This window comes from Mus caroli, unplaced genomic scaffold (assembly GCF_978045245.1).
Source record: "Mus caroli unplaced genomic scaffold, Mus_caroli_1 scaffold_12, whole genome shotgun sequence".
In the NCBI taxonomy this organism is placed as follows: Eukaryota; Metazoa; Chordata; class Mammalia; order Rodentia; family Muridae; genus Mus; species Mus caroli.
The window spans coordinates 52164760-52189469 of NW_028227267.1; the positions used below are offsets into that span (position 1 = coordinate 52164760).

The window sequence follows — 24710 nt, forward strand, 5'->3', positions numbered from 1 at the left end:
CAGCACCCTACCTCCCACCATGCATGGGTGATAAACACATGGGAATTGTGTGGCTTGAAGTTCCAGCAAGAGCACGGGTGGGGAAGGAGGACAAAGCAAAGCATGGAAGTGACAGGGGAGGTCTGCCTGGGCCAGCAGGGGGTGCAAACCATGAAGTGACTCAAACAGCAAAGAACTTCAGCTCTATGCACTCTGGAGGTTATTTATTGTGAATTTTCATTCTTAGCTGCCCACTCCACCTGGTTCTTGCCTGAGGTCAGACAGGCTGGTCAGGCACGGGTGGTTTAACACCTTTTAGAGCAGCTTCATGTTCCTGCTTATCCACGGCAGGAAGTGCACGACCTTAGTGAAGACTCCTGAAGAGATTGTTCTGTTTTTTGCATAGGCGAAAACTCCATATGCTTGGTTGTCACATACGAGGGGTCCCCCCGAGTCACCCTGTGGGCAGAGAAAGGAAGAACTTAGCCTGGCTCCCTCTGGCTCTGCTCTCCCTACCTCCTCCTGGCAAGGCTAACTTTAGATCAGGGTCAGGACAGGTTTTCCAGCTTCCCTCAGTCCTAGAGCTCCAGGGAGGCCCAACTTTTCCTTCTATCCCAGGCCTAGGCTTTCTCTGAAGTCCTCAGGGATCCTGAGATAATTTATCCTGTTTGAGATGACAGAGGTTTTCCTGCTTACACTCTTGCTATACCCACTCGAGACCCCAAAGCTGGATTTTTGGGCTTTCTCTTATCTGAAATGAGGCTTGAGGGTTTTGCCATTCTCACACCATGGCCTCTTCCAGATCCCTCTCATTTTGTCTGTTAGATGCTTGAACTCCCACCTTGAAAGGAGTCTTTATTTTCTTCAAGTCTCCAGCACAAATCTCTGTGGTCTCAGTGTAGGGTCGGAAACGCCTTTTGCATTTCTGGTCCTTCTGGATGATCAGTTGAACCTCTCGCAGGTGGGAAGATCTTTTAGTGGCATTGATGGACCTTAACCCCCAGCCAGCCACACTGCACACATCCCCTGGCTTCACCTGGGCATTGGGTCTGGGCAACTTGAGGGGCCTCACAGCTTTAGTTCTCTTGGCCTTCCTCTCCAGCTGATAGGGAAGAGAGAGGAGAGACCAGCTCAGCTAGGAGCCTGCTAGCCTGACACTCTTTGAAAGTCAAGATGGAAGAGAGAGAAGAAGAACCAGTATCAGAAAAGAAGGGGGAGGCTAGCCCTGCACCAAGAAGAGCACAGCCAGGGGGCAGGGGTTTGTGGTTGGGAGGGTGGCAGGTCTCACCTTTAACAGCATGATGTCACTGGAGAAGGCAGTGACATTATAATCTGGATGGGGAATGGCTTCTGCCACAGGGATGATCTGCTGTGTCTCCTCCTTAGCCTTGATGTTGTGGGCCCCCAGTGTGACTGTCATTGTCCTGTGGAAAAAGCAAAGTGGAGAGCAGAGATGTGGAGTCAGTCAGAGAGGATGCAGTCCAGGAGGTGTGAAAGGCAGGGTAGGCAGGGTTGGGCTCTAGCTGAGAGGACTTGAGGACCAAGGAGGGTCTCAGAGTCAGACCTACTGCTCTCTGACTCTTAAGAACATGGGACTCCTGGGGTCTCCCTCTTGTATCTAGGCAATATTCCATAGCTTGCATTGTGTTTTGGTGTGAACTTTCAACCTCAGCAACTGCTTTAAATTTGGCCAGTGTCCTGCTGTCTCTGACCTCTTGCACTTGGACCTAAAATTTACCTCTCATCAGACTACCATTTTACATTCCTTCCTTCAAGAGAGCTCCCATGGGATCACCCACAAAAGAGGACAGGAGATGTGTGTGTGTGTGTGTGTGTGTGTCTGTGTCTGTGTGTGTGTCTGTGTGTGTGCCTGAGAAAAGGTGGACTTGCTGCTTCTCCTCACCTGTTCCTGCAGTGAGCAGCAGTCAGCACAAAGTCATCTTGAACCAAGAAGCCACCACAGTATCTCCTATTACCTTCAATATCCACAGACTTAACAAACGCCATGTAGGGGCGGGAGTGTGGCTTCACCTCATGTCCACCGATGATCTCCTCTGAAAAAAAGGGCTAGAATATGTCTAGAAGCAGTAGATAGGGTGAGCAAGGAAGATCTAGGAAGGGAATGACTGGGCGTCGGATCTGCATTCCCCAAAGCCTATTGCAGACAGGATTCCTTGCCCATGGAATAAACTTTGCTGACACTTAAGCCTTAGAACCCTGCTCTAGGAAGGTGTGGGTAGCACTTGACTTACACCTCCTTCTTTACAATACACGAAGGGATATGCTCTGTCTTCATCATGTAGAGGCTGCGGGAATACTGCGAATAACCATGCTGCTGTTTGGTTGTTAGTGAGTCATCTAAGCCCTGTACTATTGCCTGGTGTCATTTTCTCACATTATACCCACACAGAACATATAGAGGTGGATTTTCTAACATTATTGTACCTAACACATCTTGGGTTCTCAGTAAATGCTTTTAGCTGCATCAAAGAGTGGCTTGTAGTAAACTGTGGGGCTGGTGGGTCAGTGCTGGTGGGATTCTGAGCCAGGACCATATTGGAACAGTGTGCTGTCCCAGGTGGAATAGCTGTCGACTTGCAGAAGAAGTGGAGAGATGAACTAAAACTAATCTGCAAAGCTGGTGGAGTGTGCAGTGCAGGATCTTGTCAGCCTGGGCCTCTTTCTTCTGCAGGGCTGGGGGTGGACTTAATAAATAATGCTAAGATTCTTGAGCTGGGGGCCTCACCCTTTTTTTGACTGGTCATTAAGGCCTCCTTGCCCCTTGGCTAAAGTCAAGATGCACATTTTTGATCTTTGCATCCTGTGCCACATCTCTTTCTAAGGATGATCCAGTCTCCAGGTAATGAATCCCCCCCCAAAACAAAAGAAAACAAAACAACAACAAAGAACAACTGGGAGAAGCTAGTGGCTACTAAATTTCTGAGAACACCTCCCTTCCTCAGATCTTGTTGAGAATCTAGCCAGTGTCAGGTTTCCAAGTCTGGGTTTGGGACCTGAGGTTCAGAAACATCCTGGGTCCAGTGCCAGGACAATTCCTGACTACCGCTGGGCAGAAAGTCACCAGAGGTGTCATGGGACGGCATCACTGGCACAGGGGTGTTTACTCACCTGCTCCAGCTCCAAGAGGCAGAAGTAGGGTCAGGAGAATCAGGACTGGTGGCATCTTCCCAGGAAGGCTGCTCAGGATGGAGGAGGGCAGAGTAGACACTGCCCTTGGAAGGCGAGGAAGGAGATGTGGGCTCAGGGGCCTCACAGGCATTTTAAACCTATGCACCTCTGCTTCTGATTGACGTCACATTACTTAAGGAAATATTCTGGTTTTGGTAAAAAATGACACTATCACCACACTGACATCCTATGAGCTAAGTTGGGATAAAGGTAAACAATGTACAGGTTTTGAGGCTGCGGTTGAGGAGGTCTGAGACCCCAGGAAGTCCACTGTGAACAAATGGAGACAAGTGTGTCCTTCATTATGGGTTACACTTTTTTTTTGCATTCTGGTCATATCTTTTTGGGTTTCTTTGTTTTTTTTCTCCCTCTGTTTTCAAAAGACAATACAGACAACCAAATTATCCTCACAGCAGTTATAGCACACTAGAGTACACTCCTAAAGTTCCACAGTACTGAGTGAGAGGTGAGACTGTGCTGTATTTGCTGGGCAGTGTTGCAGTGCATCAGGGCATTAATCTCTGGGATGACGTCATCCTGTGGAGCGATCTGAATATTCTGATGAATTAATCTGAACTCACTCTGACTCTCCTGGAACTCCTAGGAAGTCACAGAGAAATCTCAAAAGGAAGAGTTTGCCCTGCTTCCGAATAGTCATGTGAACTGTCATACATAATTAAGTGTAATAATGGATCACAAACAACAGGTATACTTTATTTGTGAACTGGGTATTGTCATTTATCTCTGAGACAAGAGCTTGAGGTCTGGATTTAATGACATAGCCCAATTTTCCCATTCATTTCCAGGTAAGAATTCAGACAAATGTCTACAGAGGTTAAGACATACATATGATTTTGTTATGTCTCACATATGACCCCTTTATGTCCTAAGTAAGACATTTTCTCTTAGGTCATTAAGATCAGATCAGCATTGGCTTCCCTGCTGATGACTCCAGTGGTATTTCCTACAATGTTGTCTACCATTTTCTATATAAAAGCAAGGACCATGATTAGATCTTGAGTGATTATTTAATCGGCTCCATCCAGGGGTGAGAGACAGAGTTGCAGCTCTTGAAATGCCTGATTATGACTGGGATCTGCTGACAGCCTGTGCTTAGAACACTAGATGATGAGATGAGTTCTTTCTGAACTACCATTTGGGATTAGATAACCTCTATGGTGCTCACATTTGGGGAAGACTAAGTCTCCCTCTCTCAGTAGATATTCTTGTGTGCAGCTCTTCATCTAGTGAGGGGGCTCCTTGCTACTTCCCCATCCACTTTGATGGTCAACTGGTGTTGTCAATGTTCAGGTCTTGTTTTAGCAGGCATATTGTTGTGATTTTTAAAATTATTATTATTTTTAATTTACTTTTTCTTTTTTTTTACACTCCAGATTTTATCCTCCCTACCACTCACCCCTGCAATTCACCCTCCAAATGATCTACATCATACCTCCTTCCCATTCCCCTGTCTCCATGAGGATGTCCCCATTCCCCCTGATCCCACTGGACCTCTAAACTCCCTGTGCCCTCCAGTCTCTTGAGGTTTAGGTGCATCTTCTTTGACTGAACTCAGACCCAGAAGTCCTCTGCTGTATATGTGTTGGGGGCCTCATATCAGAGATTTCTTGTGTGTATTTTGCTTGTCAAATCTAGAAGTCATATAGCTAAAAAGATTTTAAATCTTTGATCTGTGTTTGGTTGTATGCACATGAGTAGAGGTGCCTTTGGAGGCCAGAGGAGCTAAAGTTACAAGTGGTGATGAGCTATTCAACATGGCTGCTCAGAACTGAACTTGGGTGCTTCGCAAAAGCAGTGTGTACTGTTAAGACTTCTGAGATATCTCTGTAGTCAGGTATGCTCAGTACTTAAAACTATTTTATCATAAATGCAGGAGCTGTGAAAATGTGGTGCATGAATACAATGTGATTGTAAGGTGTGTGTCTCTCAGAAGGACACATAAAAGCCCCAGAAATGCCATGAAGGGACATGATCAAAAATATTTTTAGCTTAAGCAAAATATTCCAGTTCTATGCATTCCTTTCTATGTATTTGAAAAATAGCAGGTACATATGTATGTTGTGGAGAAATTAATTTGATTATACCAAAATATTGACAATATTTTTGGAGGTCTTAGATTCTATTTTCAATTGCTCATGCCAAATGTCAAAGCAACGTCACTGTTCACAAAACTGTAGAACATGTCAGAGGTATGCACTGTGTCACCTGCTTCTCAAGCGCAAGCATTTGTCAGTGTTTGTCACATTTAGTGGCCTTGCCTACTGACAAAGCCAGAGGAAGGACATTCAGCAAATGTCTTGCAGAATTCCCTGGAGCATCAGAGCAGTGCTGAGCATGGAAATCTTGGCTTCTTTTTCCCACTCAGTTCACCAAACCCAGCATTGTAGCTACTGAGGCCAAACCACGTGAAGGCATTTAACTAGTAAAGAGCGAACATGACCAAGGAAGTTACAGTAACAAAGCAAGGAAAGAAATGGTACAGTGAAAATGTCAAAAACACCAAGGAATTGGGAGGAGGATGGACTGGAAGTAGAGATTGGTGGGACTTCCTGGAGGAGGCAGTAGCTGACTTTAAAGGATTTCAATGTTTGGGGAAAGCAAACTAATTCTGCTGAATTGAGGGACGTCAGACACTTTCGGTTGTCTGTCCTGGAGGTGACATTTTGCCAACTGCAAGTGACAAAGAAAAAGCATTTGCTGCCAAGTTCCCAAATTGCACAGGCCATGTCCTGGGATAGGGGCTGGGGGAAAGGGTAGCTCTGAGGTTGTCTGTGTAAAAGTGACCTATTTACAGTAATGGCTATACTTGAGTCAATTAAAATGTTTTATTAGCAGGGATTTGAATCCTTTACCTTTATTAACATTTAACAGTAAATGGGGGGGGGAGGTAAATAAATATTATCTGTCTTTTTAAAGGTCAAAAAATATTTTTAAATTAAAAAAATTTTTCATACAATATATTCTGGTCATAGTTTTCCTTGTATGTCTTCTCCCAGATACACCCACTTTCCCATCCATGAACCTTACTTTTAAGAAAATTCTGTACAAAAATAAAAACACACATGAAAGTTAACCAGACCCCAAGTCTGTACTATTCACTGAACTCCTTAACAATTAGAATTGGTGTTCAGAATGGAAGTTATGAAGCTTCACATCAAATTCTACACTTTCAGGTCATAGCATATTTTATATTCTTATCTACCACCAGGAAAAAAGAATCCATGACAGAAATACAACAAAAATGACAATAAGTGTACCTGTCAAGTTGCCTGAGGAGGCCAAAAGAGAGACAGAACCAAAACTAACATACAGATTTAATGCAATGAATAGCAAAATCACCATGCCATATTTTACATGCTAAGAAAAAAGCCCAAAACATTCATATATCACAACCAAAGTCCACAATATCGAAGCAGTCCCAAGGAATTAGAACACAACTGGAAACGTCACAACACCTCACCTTAGCTTAACGTGAAGAGACAGAGCCAAGGCCCCTGAATTGTTTGCAAGGAGGGAACAGAACCCGTTGGAATAACAATTCAACAGAAAGGGCTCAGAAAACTTGAAATCCACCTGCAGAGGAATGAAATTAGATTCCTTGAACATAAAGTAGTTCAAATTCATGAAAGGCCTTAGTTTATAACCAGAGAAACAAACATAGAAGAAAACACAGGGGGCATACGTCAAGATATTGGCAAAAGCAAGAATTTTTAAACAGAACACCAAAGGCAGAAGAACTAACTCAGTATCAACAGGTGGGATGATGTAGTGGCTATTCCTGGTTGTCAACTTGACTATATTTGGAATGAACTACAATCCAGAATTGGGAGGCTCACGAGTGACCTTATCTGGAGGCTGGGAGATAGATGTTTCTGATCTGGATCTTGGTATGGAGATCTTGAGGTATAGTGGCTATGGATTCCAGAAGACTAAGACAGGGAGATCTCTGAGTTCGAGGTCATCTGGGATTAAAGGTGTGGTGGAACACACCTTTAATCTGGGCTACACCTTCTGCTGGAGACCATATAAGGACATTGGAAGAAGGGAGTCTCGCTCTCACTCCTTCGCCTACTTGCCATGTGGGACTGAGTAACTGCTAGATCCTTGGACTTCCCTTCACAGCTACTACTGAACCATTGTTGGGAATTGGACTGCAGACTGTAAGTTATCAATATATTCCTTTACTATATAGAGACTATCCATAAGTTCTGTGACTCTAGAGAACCCTGACTAATATAGATGACATCAAAAATAATGATCCTGTGTAGCAAAAGAAACAATCATGGCTGACTCCTGACAGGAAGCCAAGGAGCCAGGTGTTCTGTCCACAGGACAGGATGTCTCGGCTGTCCCAATCTGGTACAGGAGCTCCCAAGGATTCCTAGAGATCTGCTGCTTTCATCTGTGATGGAGTCCTGAAGAACTAGGTTCTCCCACCAAGGAAGGAAACCACAGCAGCAGGACAGATGTAGCCAGCAAGCATGGGACAGGCAAAAATAAACCTTCCTTTCTCTAGATCTTATGGGGGCTGCCTGTAGAAGCGGTCCATTTGGAGTCCATTTTCTACCTCAAATAATCTAATCAAGGAAATCCCTCACAGGGGTGCCCGGATGCTAGGGCTTGGTTACTTCGAAATGCAGTCAAGTTAACAACCACAATTACCCATTACAAACTATTCTCCAAAATAAATAAAAAATTTCAGAAATTAAATACCAGGAAAGTAAAACTGCCAATCAACAAATGGGCAGTTAAAGGGAATGGGCGGTTTAAACTGAAAGAAAAAGGATGAATGAGAGAAATAAAATCTAATAACTATAACTTTTACAGTGTTCAATATTCATCCCTGAATTTCAGCATCACTACTGAGCTTCAGTAATAAATAGTGCATGGTGTTGTCATAAAACCAGACATGTTGATCAACAAGAATCCAATGGAAGGTTTGGGTTTTAAATGAACAGACCTATGGACAACTGATTTTAGTTTTTAAAAAATCCACAAATACAAAATGGAAAAAGAAGGCAGCTTCAACAAGTGGTCGTCATCTAACTGGATATTTGCATGTAGAAGAATGCAAATTGGTCTATATCTATCACCAGTCACAAAACTCCAGAGCAAGTGGATCAAAGGCCTTAATATAAATCCACAAACACTAAACCTGATAGAAAATAAGATGGGGAAAAGCCTTGAACCCATTGGCACAGGAGACAACTTTCTGAACAGAACAGGGATAGTGCAGGCCCTAAGCCCAGCAGTTTACAACGGGGATTTCAGGAAAGTGACAAATTTCTGTAAGGCAAAGGAACCTGTCAGACAAAAATGGCACCGTGGGAAAAGATTTTCCTCAACTGCATAAATGACTCTAGCAGGTCTGAGCATGTCAAAGACAAGTCCTAGCTAACAGACATGGCGCCCACAGGTTTTGACTTTTACCCCCTCCTTCTTGCTAAGAACTGTTAGATTACATTCTTTTTTTTTGATTTTTAATATTTTTATTACATATTTTCCTCAATTACATTTCCAATGCTATCCCAAAAGTCCCCCATAGCGCCCCCCACTTCCCTACCCACCCATTCCAATTCTTTTGGCCCTGGCATTCCCCTATATTGGGGCATATAAAGTTTGCAAGTCCAATGGGCCTCTCTTTCCATTGATGGCCGACTAGGCCATCTTTCGATACATATGCAGCTAGAGACAAGAGCTCCGGGGTTCTGGTTAGTACATCATGTTGTTCCAACAATAGGGTTGCAGATCCCTTTAGCTCCTTGGGTACTTTCTCTAGCTTCTCCATTGGGAGCCCTGTGATACATCCAATAGCTGACTGTGAACATCCACTCCTGTGTTTGCTAGGCCTCGGCATCGTCTCACAAGAGACAGCTATATTTGGGTCCTTTCAGCAAACTCTTGCTAGTGTATGCAATGGTGTCAGCGTTTAGAAGCTGATTATGGGATGGATCCCTGGATACGGCAGTCTCTAAATGGTCCATCCTTTCATCACAGCTACGAACTTTGTCTCTGTAACTCCTTCCCTGGGTGTTTTGTTCCCAATTCTAAGAAGGTGCACAGTGTCCACACTTTGGTCTTCATTCTTCTTGAGTTTCATGCGTTTATCAAATTGTATCTTATATATTGGGTATCCTAAGTTTTGGGCTAATATCCACTTATCAGTGAATACATATTGTGTGAGTTCTTTTGTGATTGTGTTACTTCACTCAAGATGATGCCCTCCAGGTCCATCCATTTGGCTAGGAATTTCATAAATTCATTCTTTTTAATAGCTGAGTAGTACTGCATTGTGTAAATGTACCATAATTTCTGTATCCATTCCTCTGTTGAGGGACATCTGGGTTCTTTCCAGCTTCTGGCTATTATAAATAGGGCTGCTATGAACATAGTGGAGCATGTGTCCTTTTTACCGGTTGGGACATCTTCTGGATATATGCCCAGGAGAGGTATTGCTGGATCCTCCGGTAGTACTATGTCCAATTTTCTGAGGAACCGCCAGACTGATTTCCAGAGTGGTTGTACAAGCTTGCAATCCCACCAACAATGGAGGAGTGTTCCTCTTTCTCCACATCCTCGCCAGCATCTGCTGTCACCTGAATTTTTGATCTTAGCCATTCTGACTGGTGTGAGGTGGAATCTCAGGGTTGTTTTGATTTGCATTTCCCTGATGATTAAGGATGTTGAACATTTTTTCAGGTGCTTCTCTGCCATTCGGTATTCCTCAGGTGAGAATTCTTTGTTCAGTTCTGAGCCCCATTTTTTAATGGGGTTATTTGACTTTCTGGAGTCCACCTTCTTGAGTTCTTTATATATATTGGATATTAGTCCCTTATCTGATTTAGGATAGGTGAAGATCCTTTCCCAATCTGTTGGTGGTTTTTTTGTCTTATTGATGGTGTCTTTAGCCTTGCAGAAGCTTTGCAGTTTCATGAGGTCCCACTTGTCAATTCTCGATCTTACAGCACAAGCCATTACTGTTCTATTCAGGAATTTTTCCCCTGTGCCCATATCTTCAAGGCTTTCCCCCACTTTCTCCTCTATAAGTTTCAGTGTCTCTGGTTTCATGTGAAGTTCCTTGATCCACTTAGACTTGACCTTAGTACAAGGAGATAGGAATGGATCGATTCGCATTCTTCTACATGTTAACAACCAGTTGTGCCAGCACCATTTGTTGAAAATGCTGTCTTTCTTCCACTGGATGTTTTTAGCTCCCTTGTCGAAGATCAAGTGACCGTAGGTGTGTGGGTTCATTTCTGGGTCTTCAATTCTATTCCATTGGTCTATTTGTCTGTCACTATACCAGTACCATGCAGTTTTTATCACAATTGCTCTGTAGTAGAGCTTTAGGTCCGGCATGGTGATTCCACCAGAGGTTCTTTTATCCTTGAGAAGAGTTTTTGCTATCCTAGGTTTTTTGTTATTCCAGATGAATTTGCAGATTGCACTTTCTAATTCGTTGAAGAATTGATTTGGAATTTTGATGGGGATTGCATTGAATCTGTAGATTGCTTTTGGCAAGATAGCCATTTTTACTATGTTGATCCTGCCAATCCATGAGCATGGGAGATCTTTCCATCTTCTGAGATCTTCTATAATTTCTTTCTTCAGAGACTTGAAGTTTTTATTATACAGATCTTTCACTTCCTTAGTTAGAGTCACGCCAAGATATTTTATATTATTTGTGACTATTGAGAAGGGTGTTGTTTCCCTAATTTCTTTCTCAGCCTGTTTATTCTTTGTGTAGAGAAAGGCCATTGATTTGTTTGAGTTAATTTTATATCCAGCTACTTCACCGAAGCTGTTTATCAGGCTTAGGAGTTCTCTGGTGGAATTTTTAGGGTCACTTATATATACTATCATATCATCTGCAAAGAGTGATATTTTGACTTCATCTTTTCCAATTTGTATCCCTTTGATCTCCTTTTGTTGTCGAATTGCTCTGGCTAGGACTTCAAGTACAATGTTGAATAGGTATGGAGAAAGTGGACAGCCTTGTCTAGTCCCTGATTTTAGAGGGATTGCTTCAAGCTTCTCACCATTTACTTTGATGTTGGCTACTGATTTGCTGTAGATTGCTTTTATCATGTTTACATATGGGCCTTGAATTCCTGATCTTTCCAAGACTTTTATCATGAATGGGTGTTGGATCTTGTCAAATGCTTTTTCCGCATCTAACGAGATGACCATGTGGTTTTTGTCTTTGAGTTTGTTTATATACTGGATTACGTTGATGGATTTCCGTATATTGAACCATCCCTGCATCCCTGGGATGAAACCTACTTGGTCAGGATGGATGATTGTTTTGATGTGTTCTTGGATTCGGTTAGCAAGAACTTTATTGAGGATTTTTGCATCAATATTCATAAGGGATATTGGTCTGAAGTTTTCTATCTTTGTTGGGTCTTTTTGTGGTTTAGGTATCAGAGTAATTGTGGCTTCATAGAATGAGTTGGGTAGAGTACCTTCTGTTTGTATTTTGTGGAATAGTTTGTGAAGAACTGGGATTAGATCTTCTTTGAAGGTCTGATAGAACTCTGCACTAAACCCATCTGGTCCTGGGCTTTTTTTAGTTGGGAGACTATTAATGACTGCTTCTATTTCTTTGGGGGATATAGGGCTGTTTAGATCATTAACCTGATCTTGATTCAACTTTGGTACCTGGTATCTGTCTAGGAACTTCTCCATTTCATCCAGGTTCTCCAGTTTTGTTGAGTATAGCCTTTGGTAGAAGGATCTGATGGTGTTTTGGATGTCTTCAGGATCTGTTGTTATGTCTCCTTTTTCATTTCTGATTTTGTTAATTAGGATGCTTTCCCTGTGCCCTCTAGTGAGTCTGGCTAAGGGTTTATCTATCTTGTTGATTTTCTCAAAGAACCAGCTCCTTGATTGGTTGATTCTTTGAATAGTTTTTCTTGTTTCCACTTGGTTGATTTCACCCCTGAGTTTGATTATTTCCTGCCGTCTACTCCTCTTGGGTGAATTTGCTTCCTTTTGTTCTAGTGCTTTTAGGTGTGTTGTCAAGCTGCTAATGTGTGCTCTCTCTAGTTTCCTTTTGGAGGCACTCAGAGCTATGAGTTTTCCTCTTAGAAATGCTTTCATTGCGTCCCATAAGTTTGGGTATGTTGTGGCTTCATTTTCATTGAACTCTAAAAAGTCCTTAATTTCTTTCTTTATTCCTTCCTTGACCAAGGTATCATTGAGAAGAGTGTTGTTCAGTTTCCACGTGAAGGTTGGCTTTCTATTATTTATTTTGTTATTGAAGATCAGCCTTAGTCCATGGTGATCCGATAGGATGCATGGGACAATGTCAATATTTTTGTATCTGTTGAGGCCTGCTTTGTGACCAATTATGTGGTCAATTTTGGAGAAGGTACCATGAGGTGCTGAGAAGAAGGTATATCCTTTTGTTTTAGGATAGAATGTTCTGTAGATATCTGCCAGATGCATTTGATTCATAATTTCTGTTAGTTTCACTGTGTCCCTGTTTAGTTTCTGTTTCCATGATCTGTCCATTGGTGAAAGTGGTGTGTTGAAGTCTCCCACTATTATTGTATGAGGTGCAATGTGTGCTTTGAGATTTACTAAAGTTTCTTTAATGAATGTGGCTGCCTTTGTATTTGGAGCATAGATATTCAGGATTGATAGTTCCTCTTGGAGGATTTTACCTTTGATGAGTATGAAGTGTCCCTCCCTGTCTTTTTTAATGACTTTGGGTTGGAAGTCAATCTTATCAGATATTAGAATGGCTACTCCAGCTTGTTTCTTCATGCCATTTGCTTGGAAAATTGTTTTCCAGCCTTTCATTCTGAGGTAGTGTCTATCCTTTTCTCTGAGATGAGTTTCCTGTAAGCAGCAAAATGTTGGGTCTTGTTTGTGTAGCCAGTTTGTTAGTCTATGTCTTTTTATCGGGGAGTTGAGTCCATTGATATTAAGAGATATTAAGGAAAAGTAATTGTTGTTTCCTGTTATTATTGTTGTTAAAGTTGGCATTTTGTTCTTGTGGCTGTCTTCTTTTAGGTTTGTTGAGGGATTACCTTCTTGTTGTTTCTAGGGCGTGGTTCCTGTCCTTGTATTGGTTTTTTTCTGTTATTATCCTTTGAAGGGCTGGATTCGTGGAGAGATAATGTGTGAATTTGGTTTTGTCGTGGAATACTTTGGTTTCTCCATCTATGTTAATTGAGAGTTTGGCTGGGTATAGTAGCCTGGGCTGGAATTTGTGTTCTTTTAGTGTCTGTATAACATCCGTCCAGGATCTTCTGGCTTTCATAGTCTCTGGTGAAAAATCTGGTGTAATTCTGATAGGCTTGCCTTTATATGTTACTTGGCCTTTTTCTCTTACTGCTTTTAGTATTCTATCTTTATTTAGAGCATTTGTTGTTCTGATTATAATGTGTCGGGAGGTATTTCTTTTCTGGTCCAGTCTATTTGGAGTTCTGTAGGCTTCTTGTATGTTCATGGGCATCTCTTTCTTTAGATTTGGGAAGTTTTCTTCTATAATTTTGTTGAAGATGTTTGCTGGTCCTTTGAGTTGAAAATCTTCATTCTCATCCACTCCTATTATCCGTAGGTTTGGTCTTCTCATTGTGTCCTGTATTTCTTGGATGTTTTGAGTTAGGATCTTTTTGCATTTTACATTTTCCTTGATTGTTGTGCCGATGTTCTCTATGGAATCTTCTGCACCTGAGATTCTCTCTTCCATCTCTTGTATTCTGTTGCTGATGCTCGTATCTATGGTTCCAGATTTCTTTCCTAGGGTTTCTATCTCCAGTGTTGCCTCATTTTGGGTTTTCTTTATTGTGTCTACTTCCCTTTTTAGGTCTAGTATGGTTTTGTTCATTTCCATCATCTGTTTGGATGTGTTTTCCTGTTTTTCTGTAAGGACTTCTACCTGTTTGATTATGTTATCCTGTTTTTCTTTAAGGATTTGTAACTCTTTAGCAGTGTTCTCCTGCAATTCTTTAAGGGATTTTTGTGCTTCCTCTTTATTGTCTTCTGCCTGTTTAGCAGTGTTCTCCTGCATTTCTTTAAGTGTGTTATTAAAGTCCTTCTTGAAGTCCTCTATCATCATCAGGAGATATGCTTTTAAATCCGTGTCTAGCTTTTCCGGTGTGTTGGGGTGCCCTGGACTGGGCGAAGTGGGGGTGCTGGGCTCTGATGATGGTGAGTGGTCTTGGCTTCCCTAACTAATGCAGTCTCAGGTCCCGCGCAATTGGATTGGAGCAGAAGCTGTGCTCCACTCACCAGAAGTCTTAAGATCCTATGGTGGGTGTTGTGGGTATCTGGCGAGTGTCAGCCGACCCTGCGCCCCAGCTGCCCCAGTGCTTTTCTGACCGGAAGAGGGTTGTGGCCCTATGTAGGCCGGATTTCTCTCTCCCCAACCAGAGCAGTCTCAGGTCCCGCGTGATTGGACTGGAGCAGAAGCTGTGTTCCACTCACCAGCAGTCCCAAAATCCTGCGGCGGGGGTCGTGGGTTGCTGGCGGGTGTCAGGCAACCCTGCGCTCCCGCTACCCCGGCGCTGATCCGGCCGGATGAGGCCTGTGGCCCTACTCAGGCCGGTTTCTGCTTCCCTAACTAATGCAGTCTCAGGTCCCGCGCAATTGGATTGGAGCAGAAGCTGTGCTCCACTCACCCGAAGTCTTAAGATCCTGTGGCGGGTGTTGTGGGTAGCTGGCGAGTGTCAGTCGACCCTGCGCCCCAGCTGCCCCGGTGCTTTTCTGACCGGAAGAGGGTTGTCTAGATTACATTCTTAAAGACAGGCACCAAGGTCTATTTCCTTATTTGGCCATTGACACATTCGTGACACTAACCTCAATGCCCAAGAATCAAAATTCATTATTGGGCTACCATATTCAATCTCATTGTACCAACTCAACATAGCACACACTCCCATTTTCCCCTTAAAAACAGATTTCTGGCTGTTCTGAATAAAGCTACTATGAACATAGTTGAGCAAGTGTCCAAGTTGTAGGATGGAGCATTCTGAGTGAGGTAACCCAGACCCACAAAGACAAACATGGTATATAGTCACTGAGAGGTGCATATTAGCTGTTCAATAAAGAATAATCATGCTGCAACCTACAGACCCAGACAGGCTAAGTGACAAGGAGAGATCAAAGGCAAGGGAGGGGGTATCCTGGAATTCCCTGAGAAGGAGAAATAGAATGGATTGGGTAGATGGACAGGGTTGGGTGAGGTTGGGAACAGGAAGAATCAGGTGAGGAGGGACCGATGAAGGGAGAGTGTACTGAGACGATGACTGGAGTTGGAGCATTTAGAGGCAATGTGAAATCTACTGCAACAGAATGTCCCTGGAATCTTTGAAGGAGACTCTCACAAAATCTCTAAGTCCTGGGAGATACAGAGGCTGAACAGGCCATCTTCTGTAACCAGGCAAGACTTCCAGTGGTGGTAATGGGACACCAACCTGGCCAGAAGTATTTGACCTACAATTTGTCCTGTCTATAAGATGTGCTGGGGTAAAGGTGGCACAGCAATTGTGGTGTGGCCAATCAATGACTGATCAACCTGAGGCTCGTATCACCAGAGGTGATTCAATACCAGACACTGCCTGCATGTTCAGGAAGCAGAGGCTAGATAGCCCAGAGACCAAGGATGGAAACAAACACAACTGGCCATAAGGAGAAGTCAATGAAATGATTCCTGCTGATAGTCTGCCAACTCATAGATGAATGCCTACCCCATCAAGATCAGAGAGGCTTCATCCAGCAACTGATGGGTCCAGTTGCAGAGACTCATGGCTGAACACTAGGCAGAGCTAGGGGGAAGCCTCACTGAAAAGGATCTGGAATGATTTTACAAGCCAAATGGGTCAAGTACACTAGGAAACACAGTCCACAGAATCAACTGGCAGGGCTCATAGAGCCTCTGTGGATCTCAGCTAGGTCCTCTGCATATGTGCTATGGTTGTGAAGCCTTGTGTTCTTGTGGAACTCCTAACAGTAGGATTAGACATGTCTCTGAACCTTTAATCTTCTCTTGTACCACTGTCCTCCTACTGGATTGCCATGTCCAATCTTGATATGAAGGGTTGTGTACCTTGTTGAGCTGTGTTCAGGTGACATCCCTTGGAAGCTTATGCCTCTCTGAAGGGAAGTGGGGGAGGAGTGGATCTGAGGGAGAGGAGAGGTTGCAGGTGCTGGAAGAATTGGAGGGAAGGAGAACTGGTCAGGACAGAATGTATGAGGGAAGAAAAACTATATTTCACCAGGCTGCTGTGTGAGGGACTTGAATACGGTCACATGGGTCACCATGTCTGTCGTATAGTTCAGTTGGAGTGGTTGAGTCTGTGATTTCAATGTCAAGAAAGATAAAGCCTCTCTACTTGACTTTCTCCAGCTTATGTGTTATGGTAGAGGGTCTATGTGAAGTACATAGAAAACCACCCCGGGTAGAGAGTTTATAAGTTTCTCCCAACTCCACACACTGCATTCTGAACCCAAGAACACCATGTCCATGGAACTTTAGAATACAGAGAATTTGATCATTTTTTAAAAACATGATTCTTTTAAATGCATTCCAGATATAGAGCCATGGATGCCACATTGAGATCCCTAGAGAAACAAGAGGATGAAGGTGAAGAAGGAGTCCACTGTGTACCTGATACAAAAGCAGAGACCTGGAAGTGTTGGTTGATAATGTCAAAATATATTTGGAGCCTAGCATCCCTTGGATCTCTAGAGGTCACAAACTGCCATATCCCTGTGTGGCCAATAGGGGGCGGCCGAGGTTCCAGAAAAAGCCGGGTAGTTGAGAAACTGGAGGTCTTGGCTGAGATTCTCTGTCCATGGAATTGTCCAGGGATCATTAGCCTGGCTTTGGTGGGAGGGGTAACCCCAGGTGACTGGCAGCCCAAGTCTGGCTGGAATATGAGGTAGAAGAGAATCTATACTTTTGGAACTTTATAGGTAGAGGAATGAAAGGCTGCTATAAATCAGGCCTGGGTGAGGTAGGGATGGAATAGAATCTACTGTTAGCTAGAGGTCAGATGGGAAACACTGGGAGGCCACAAAGGGGGACAGAAGTTGACTGAACTCTGTGGTGGACTGGGAAATGGACCCAGGTGAGTCTGGGTCCATCAGAGGGATAGCTTCATATTTGAGACTACAGAGAGTTCAGGTGAGGAGAGCCCCTACCCCACTAGAGAGGGGGACCAGAAACAGGAAACTGACTGGGTTGCACAGCCCATTGCCTTCTGAATTCCCAGAATCAAATCTCCTCTCACCCCAGTGCCTTGGACTTTCTGCCATTGTGGCGGGATAACAGTGACTCAGAGATATAAGATTTTCCTAGACCTAGAAGATTCATTTCTAGAGAACTAATTTTGAACTAGTGAAACAGTGTAGGGCACCTCAGTAGTGCTGTAGACTCCTGATGTTTGTGTTGTGAGAAAGCCAATCTTGGAGACTTGAGAACTCAATATGGGTATGGTTGATGTCATGGCACACACTTCTGATCCTAGCACCAAGGAAGCAGAGACAGGCAGATCTCTGTGAGTTGAAGGCCAGGCTGGTTTACACAGCAAACTCCATGAAACCAGAGCTATATAGTGAGATCCAATCTTATAAATGGAAACCAAAAACCAGCACCCTCCTTCCCACCATGTATGGGTAATAAACATGTGGGAATTGTGTGGCCTGAAGTTCCAGTAAGAGGAGAGGGTGGGCAAGGAGGAGGAAGGAAGCCCAGAAGTGACAGGGGAGGTCTGCCTGGGCCAGCAGGGGGTGCACACCATGAAGTGACTCAAACAGCAGAGAACTTCAGCTCTATGCACTCTGGAGGTTATTTATTGTGAATTTTCATTCTTTGCTGCCCACTCCACCTGGTTCTTGCCTGAGGTCAGACAGGCTGGTCAGGCACGGGTGGTTTAACACCTGTTAGAGCAGCTTCATGTTCCTGCTTATCCATGGCAGGAAGTGCACGACCTTAGTGAAGACTCCTGAAGAGATTGTTCTGTTTTTTGCATAGGCGAAAACTCCATATGCTTGGTTGTCACATACGAGGGGTCCCCCCGAGTCACCCTGTGGGCAGAGAAAGGAAGAACTTAGCCTGGCTCCCTCTGGCTCTGCTCTCCCTACCTCCTCCTGGCAAGGATAACTTTAGATCAGGGTCAGGACAGGTTTTCCAGCTTCCCTCAGTCCCAGAGCTCCAGGGCAGCCCAACTTTTCCTTCTATCCCAGGCCTAGGCTTTCTCTGAAGTCCTCAGGGATCCTGAGATAATTTATCCTGTTTGTGATGACAGAGGTTTTCCTGCTTACACTCTTGCTATACCCACTCAAGACCCCAAAGCTGGATTATTGGACTTTCTGTTCTCTGAAATGAGGCTTGAGGGTTTTGCCATTCTCACACCATGGCCTCTTCCAGATCCCTCTCATTTTGTCTGTTAGATGCTTGAACTCCCACCTTGAAAGGAGTCTTTATTTTCTTCAAGTCTCCAGCACAAATCTCTGTGGTCTCAGTGTAGGGTCGGAAACGCCTTTTGCATTCCTCATCCTCCTGGATGATCAGTTGAACCTCTCGTAGGCGGGCAGATACTTTAGTGTCATTGATGGACCTTGACCCCCAGCCAGCCACACTGCACACATCCCCTGGCTTCACCTGGGCATTGGGTCTGGGCAACTTGAGGGGCCTCACAGCTTTAGTTCTCTTGGCCTTCCTCTCCAGCTGATAGGGAAGAGAGAGGAGAGACCAGCTCAGATAGGAGCCTGCTACCCTGACACTCTTTGAAAGTCAAAATGGAAGAGAGAGAAGAAGAACCAGTATCAGAAAAGGAGGGGGAGGCCAGCCCTGCACCAAGAATAACACAGCCAGGGGGCAGGGGTTTGTGGTTGGGAGGGTGGCCGGTCTCACCTTTAACAGCATGATGTCACTGGATAAGATAGTAGCATTAAAATCTGGATGGGGAATGTCTTTTGCCACAGGGATGATCTGCTGTGTCTCCTCCTTAGCTGTGACGTTGTGGGCCCCCAGTGTGACTGTCATTGAGCTTTGGAGAGACCTTAGTGGAGAGCAGAGATGTGGACTCAGTCAGAGAGGATGCAGTCCAGGAGGTGTGAAAGGCAGGGTAGGCAGGGTTGGGCTGCTGAGAGGACTTGAGGACCAAGGAGGGTCTCAGAATCAGACCTACTGCTCTCTGACTCTTAAGAACATGGGACTCCCGGGGGCTCCCTCTTGTATCTAGGCAATATTCCATAGCTTGCATTGTGTTTTAGTGTGAACTTTCAACCTCAACAACTGCTTTAAGTTTGGCCACTGTCCTGCTGGCTATGACCTCTTGCACTTTGACCTAAAATATACCTCTCATCAGATTCCCATTTTCAGTCCTTCAACAGAAGTCACAATAGAGGAAAGAAGATGTGTGTGTGTGTGTGTGTGTGTGTGTGTGTGTGTGTGTGTGTGTGTGTACACCTTAGAAAAGGTGGGCTTTCTGCTTCTCCTCACCTGCTTTTGCAGTGAGCAGCTGTCAGCACAAAGTCATCTTGAACCAGGAAGCCTCCGCAGTATATCCTGTTCCCCTTAATATCCACAGACATAACGAACGCCATGTATGGGCGGGAGTGTGGTTTCACCACATGGCCGCCGATGATCTCCTCTGAAAAAAGGGCTAGAATATGTCTAGAAGCAGTAGATAGGGTGAGCAGGGTCAATCTAGGGAGTGACTGGGCGTCGGATCTGCATTCCTCAAAGCCTATTGCAGACAGGATTCCTTGCCCATGGAATAAACTTTGCTGACATTTAAACCTTAGAACCCTGCTCTAGGAAGGTGTGGGTAGCACTTGACTTACACCTCCTTCTTTACAAATGCATGGAGGGACAAGCTCTGTCTTCATCATGTAGAGGCTGCGGGAATCCTGTGAACATCCATGCTGCTGTTTGGTTGTCAGTGAGCATCTCACCCCTGTACTATTGCCTGGTGTCATTTTCTCACATTATACCCACACCAACCATATAGAGGTGGATTTTCTAACATTATTGTACCTAACACATCTTGGGTTCTCAGTAAATGCTTTTTGCTGTTTGAAAGAGTGGCTTGTAGTTAACTGGGGGGGCTGGTGGGTCAGTGCTGATGGGATTCTGAGCCAGGGACATATTGGAACAATGTGCTGTCCTAACTGGAATAGCTGGTGACCTGCAGAAGAAGTGGAGAGGCCAACTAAAACTAGCCTGCAAAGCTGGTGGAGTGTGCAGTGCAGGTTCTTGTCAGCCTGGGTCTCTTTCTTCTGCAGGGTTGGGGGTGGACTTAATAAATAATGCTGAGATTCTTGAGCTGGGGGCCTCACCCTTTTGTTGACTGGTCATTAAATCTTCCTTATCCCTTGGCTAAAGTCAAGATGCACATTTTTGATCTTTGCATTCTGTGCCACATCTCTTTCTAAGGATGATCCAGTCTCCAGGTAATGAAAAAACAAAAAACAAAAAACCAAAACCAAACCAAACCAAAACAACAACAATAACAAGAAAAACAACTGGGAGAAGCTAGTCGCTACTAAATTTCTGAGAACATCTCCCTTCCTCAGACCTTGTTGGGAATCTAGCCAGTGTCAGGTTTCCAAGTCTGGGTTTGGTACCTGAGGTTCAGAAACATCCTGGGTCCAGTGCCAGGACAATTCCTGACTACCGCTGGGCAGAAAGTCACCAGAGGTGTCATGGGACGGCATCACTGGCACAGGGGTGTTTACTCACCTGCTCCAGCTCCAAGAGGCAGAAGTAGGGTCAGGAGAATCAGGACTGGTGGCATCTTCCCAGGAAGGCTGCTCAGGATGGAGGAGGGCAGAGTAGACACTGCCCTTGGAAGGCGAGGAAGGAGATGTGGGCTCAGGGGCCTCACAGGCATTTTAAACCTATGCACCTCTGCTTCTGATTGACGTCACATTACTTAAGGAAATATTCTGGTTTGGGTAAAAATGACACTGTCACCACACTGACATCCTATGAGCTAAGCTGGAATAAAGGTCAAGAATGTAGAGGGTTGGAAGCTGTGGTTGAGGAGGCCTGAGACCCCAGGAAATCCACAGTGAACAAACGGACACAAGTATGTCATTCTTTATGGCTTACACATATTTTTTTCAATCTGGTAAAATCTCTTTGGGTTTCTTTTCTTTTTTTCACTCCTTCAGTTTTCAAAAGACAATACAGACAACCAAATTATCCTCACAGCAGTTATAGCACACTAGAGTACACTCCTAAAGTTCCACAGTACTGAGTGAGAGGTGAGACTGTGCTGTATTTGCTGGGCAGTGTTGTAGTGTATCAGGGCATTAATCTCTGGGATGATGTCATCCTGTGGAGCGATCTGAATATTTTGATGAATTAATCTGAACTCACTCTGACTCTCCTGGATCTCCTAGGAAGTCACAGAGAAATCTCAAAACCAAGTTTTCTCCAGGCAGTGGTGGGGCACACCTTTAATCCCAGTACTTGGGAGGCATAGGCAGGTGGATTTTTGAGTTTGAGGCCAGTCTGGTCTACAGAGTGAGTTCCAGGACAGCCAGGGCTATACAGAGAAACCCTGTCTCAAAAAACAAAAACAAAAAACAAAACAAAACAAAAAACCAAGTTTTCTGCCTTGTATTCAATAGTCATGTTCTTTCATACATAGTTAAGTGTAATAATGGATCACAAACGACAGGTATGCTTTTTCTGTTAACTGGGTATTGTCATTGTCTCTGGACAAGGAATTGAGGTCTGGATTTAAGGACCTAGCCCCATTTTCCCATTCATTTCCAGGTTAGAATTCAGACAAATGTCTACAGAGGTTACAACATACATATGATTCTGTTATGTTTCACATATGAGCCCTTCATGCTTAAGTAAGACATTTTCTCTTAGGTCATTAAGATCAGATCAGCATTGGCTTCCCTGCTGATGACTTCAGTGGTATTTCGTACAATGTTGTCTAGCATTATCGATGGAAAAACAAGGACCATGATTAGATCTTGAGTGATTATTTAATAGGCTACATCCAGGAGTGAGAGACAAGGATGCAGCTCTTAAAATGTCGTTTCATGACTGGGATCAGCTGACGGCCTGTGCTTAGAACACTAGATGGTGAGAGCTGTGTGAGATCACTCTCGGAGATAAGACAGGTTTGCTCTGCTTGGAGCATGTGTGTGCGTGTGTGTGTGCGCGTGCGCGCGCGTGTGCGCGCGTGCATCCAGAAAACCTCAGAGCTACCCTGGTCCTACTTTCCCATCACTGTTTGATGGATCTCAGATACTTTTGAATTTTCTTATTTTGCATTTTGGAACCAAAGTAGGATTTCTTGTCTTAATTATGAACTAAAGTTGTGAGATCATATGTGGATCAAAATTAGTCATGTAGTCCATTCTTATATAACATTTTAGCTTTTCTGGGCTACCATGAAAGGATAACTCTTTTGGGCTACACATTATTTATGTAAACTATAATGAGTGTTGATACTTCCCCCTGAATGGGACTGTGTATAAATGACATAGTATCTGTACATACAGATAAGCAACCAAAGCCTTACAGGACAGAATAATCTTAATCATATGGGTGAACACACTAAAGATTTTTAAAATTATGAAGGAGAATTCATGTTTGTGATATCTAATGAGTAAATTGTACACATGTAAGAAATAAAATTTGTTCTGGTATTCTTTTTCCACAGTGGTGAAAATTCATTGTGGCTTTTGAGAAATGTAATTTTCACCCCCTGTCTTGATGAACACAGCTCTGACCTCAGTGAATTCCTAAGGTTTTGCTGAGATATTTTGCTTCTAATCTTACTGTTAGTGTGCTTAACACTTTAGGGTGAAAGAAAAATTAAAACCTTACATCATCGCCACATTATCCCTCTTACCTCTTCCATGTCTCTCCACGCCCTTCAGGTTCATGGCTCCTTATCCTCTATTATCATTCTTTCACACAAGTACAAGGATATAAAATACAAATCTATCCTAGAAAGATGGTTTAATATTGCTTGAATGCATATTTCTTTCTGAACTACCATGTGGGATTAGATAACCTCTATGGTGCTCACCTTTGGGGAAGACTAAGTCTACCTCTCTCAGTAGATATTATTGTGTGTGTCTCTTCATCTAGTGAGGGGGCCCCTTTCTACTTCCCCATCCACTTTGATGGTCAACTGGTTTTGTCAATGTTCAGGTCTTGTTTTAGCAGGCATATTGTTGCGACTTTTAAAATCATCATCATCATCATTATTACTTTTGTTTTACACTCCAGATTTTATCCTCCCCTCATCCCTGCAGTCCACCCTCCAACTGTTCCACATCCCATACCTCCTTCCCATTCCTCTGTCTCCATGAGGATGTTCCCATTCTCCCTGATCCCACCAGACCTCTAAACTCCCTGTGCCCTCCAGTCTGTTGAGGGTTAGGTACATCTTCTCTGACCGAACCCAGACCCAGAAGTCTTCTACTGTATGTGTTGGGGGCCTCATATCAGAGATTTTTTTGTGTGTATTTTGCTTGTTAAATCTAGAGTCGGATCAGGGCACAAGTTCCTTCCGGTCCACTCCAGCACCAGGGTGTCTTGCCCCCGGAGTCCCGGGACGCCCACAAGGACCCACACAGGATGCCCCATGGGATCCTAAGACCTCTGGTGAGTGGAACACAGCATCTGCTCCAATCCAACAGCATCAGACCTGAGACTGCATTAACTAGGGAAGCAGATAACCTGGCCTGATCAGGGGCACAAGTCCCTTCTGGTCTACTCCAGCACCAGGGTGCCTTGCTGGCGGAGTCTCCAGACACCTGCAAGGACCCACACAGGATCCCCCATGGGATCCTAAGACATCTGGTGAGTGGAACACAGTGTCTGCTCCAAGCCAATAGTGCTGGACCTGAGACTGCATTAACTAGGGAAGCAGATAACCCGGCCTAATCGGGGCACAAGTCCCTTCCTGTCCACTCCAGCACCGGGGTTCCTTGCGCGCGGGGTTTTTGGACACCCCCAAGGTCCTCACAGGACCCTCCACGGGATCTTAAGACCTCTGGTGATTTGCCAGGAGGCAGGTTCAAACAGCAGATATCTGGCAACCTTCCCTGAAAGAAGAGAGCTTGCATGCAGAGAATACTCTGACCACTGAAACTAAGGAGAGAGCTAGTCTCCCAGGTCTGCTGATAGAGGCTAACAGAATCACCTGAGGAATAAGCTCTAACCAGAGACAACTATAACAACTAGCTTCAGAGATTACCAGATGGCGAAAGGCAAATGTAAGAATCCTACTAACAGAAATCAAGACCACTCACGATCCTCAGAATGCAGCACTCCCACCCCATCTATTCCTGGGCACCCCAACACACCTGAAAAGCAACACACCCGGATTTAAAAGCATATCGCATGATGATGGTAGAGGACATCAAGAAGGACTTTAATAACTCACTTAAAGAAATACCGGAGAACACAGTTAAACAAGCAGAAGATCTTAAAGAGGAAACACAAAAATCCCTTAAAGAATTGCAGGAAAACACAACCAAACAGGTGATGGAATTGAATGAAACATCCAAGATCTAAA

General features: G+C 44.1%; 2 protein-coding genes and 1 non-coding gene across 5 annotated transcripts; 1 reads left to right on the plus strand and 2 right to left on the minus strand.

Annotated features, from left to right (window-relative positions):
- Positions 1-294: 294 nt before the first annotated feature.
- On the minus strand, positions 295-4566 carry LOC110309483 (granzyme E). Of its 2 annotated transcripts, none has more exons than XM_085828980.1 (5): positions 4558-4566; positions 1883-2031; positions 1268-1403; positions 821-1081; positions 295-438 (listed from the first exon to the last, which is right to left on the minus strand). In XM_085828980.1, the coding sequence occupies exons 2-5, from the start codon at positions 1984-1986 to the stop codon at positions 295-297; spliced, it is 645 nt and encodes a 214-aa protein (XP_085685106.1). In that variant the 5' UTR covers positions 1987-2031; positions 4558-4566. The 2 variants fall into 2 exon arrangements, with proteins under 2 accessions (XP_085685106.1, XP_021037835.2); XM_021182176.2 differs by lacking the exon at positions 4558-4566 and adding an exon at positions 3109-3178 and having other exon boundaries at positions 1883-2033.
- Positions 4567-17549: 12983 nt separating this feature from the next.
- Positions 17550-17629, plus strand: LOC115029279 (small nucleolar RNA SNORD55/SNORD39). Its single transcript, XR_003834855.1, has one exon. It is a non-coding gene; the product is annotated as a small nucleolar RNA SNORD55/SNORD39 (small nucleolar RNA).
- Positions 17630-18087: 458 nt separating this feature from the next.
- LOC110309441 (granzyme D) lies at positions 18088-20963 on the minus strand. 2 transcript variants are annotated; one of them, XM_021182100.2, is made up of 5 exons: positions 20894-20963; positions 19652-19802; positions 19061-19196; positions 18614-18874; positions 18088-18231 (listed from the first exon to the last, which is right to left on the minus strand). In XM_021182100.2, the coding sequence occupies exons 1-5, from the start codon at positions 20946-20948 to the stop codon at positions 18088-18090; spliced, it is 747 nt and encodes a 248-aa protein (XP_021037759.1). In that variant the 5' UTR covers positions 20949-20963. The 2 variants fall into 2 exon arrangements, with proteins under 2 accessions (XP_021037759.1, XP_021037758.1); XM_021182099.2 differs by having other exon boundaries at positions 19061-19208; positions 20894-20948.
- Positions 20964-24710: the final 3747 nt, after the last annotated feature.

Bases quoted from the DNA above. Each gene is read 5' to 3' on its own strand.
- LOC110309483 (XM_021182176.2), bottom strand. From the start codon at position 3,163: ATGCCACCAGTCCTGATTCTCCTGACCCTACTTCTGCCTCTTGGAGCT. The intron at 1,082-1,267 runs GTGAGACCTGCC...CTTCCCTATCAG, and splicing joins GTGACATCATGCTGTTAAAG to CTGGAGAGGAAGGCCAAGAG. The intron at 439-820 runs GTGGGAGTTCAA...CTCTGCCCACAG, and splicing joins AAATAAAGACTCCTTTCAAG to GGTGACTCGGGGGGACCCCT.
- LOC110309441 (XM_021182099.2), bottom strand. From the start codon at position 20,948: ATGCCACCAGTCCTGATTCTCCTGACCCTACTTCTGCCTCTTGGAGCT. The intron at 19,803-20,893 runs GTGAGTAAACAC...CCCTTTTTTCAG, and splicing joins GCCTCTTGGAGCTGGAGCAG to AGGAGATCATCGGCGGCCAT. The intron at 19,209-19,651 runs GTGAGGAGAAGC...CTCTCCACTAAG, and splicing joins GCTGCTCACTGCAAAAGCAG to GTCTCTCCAAAGCTCAATGA.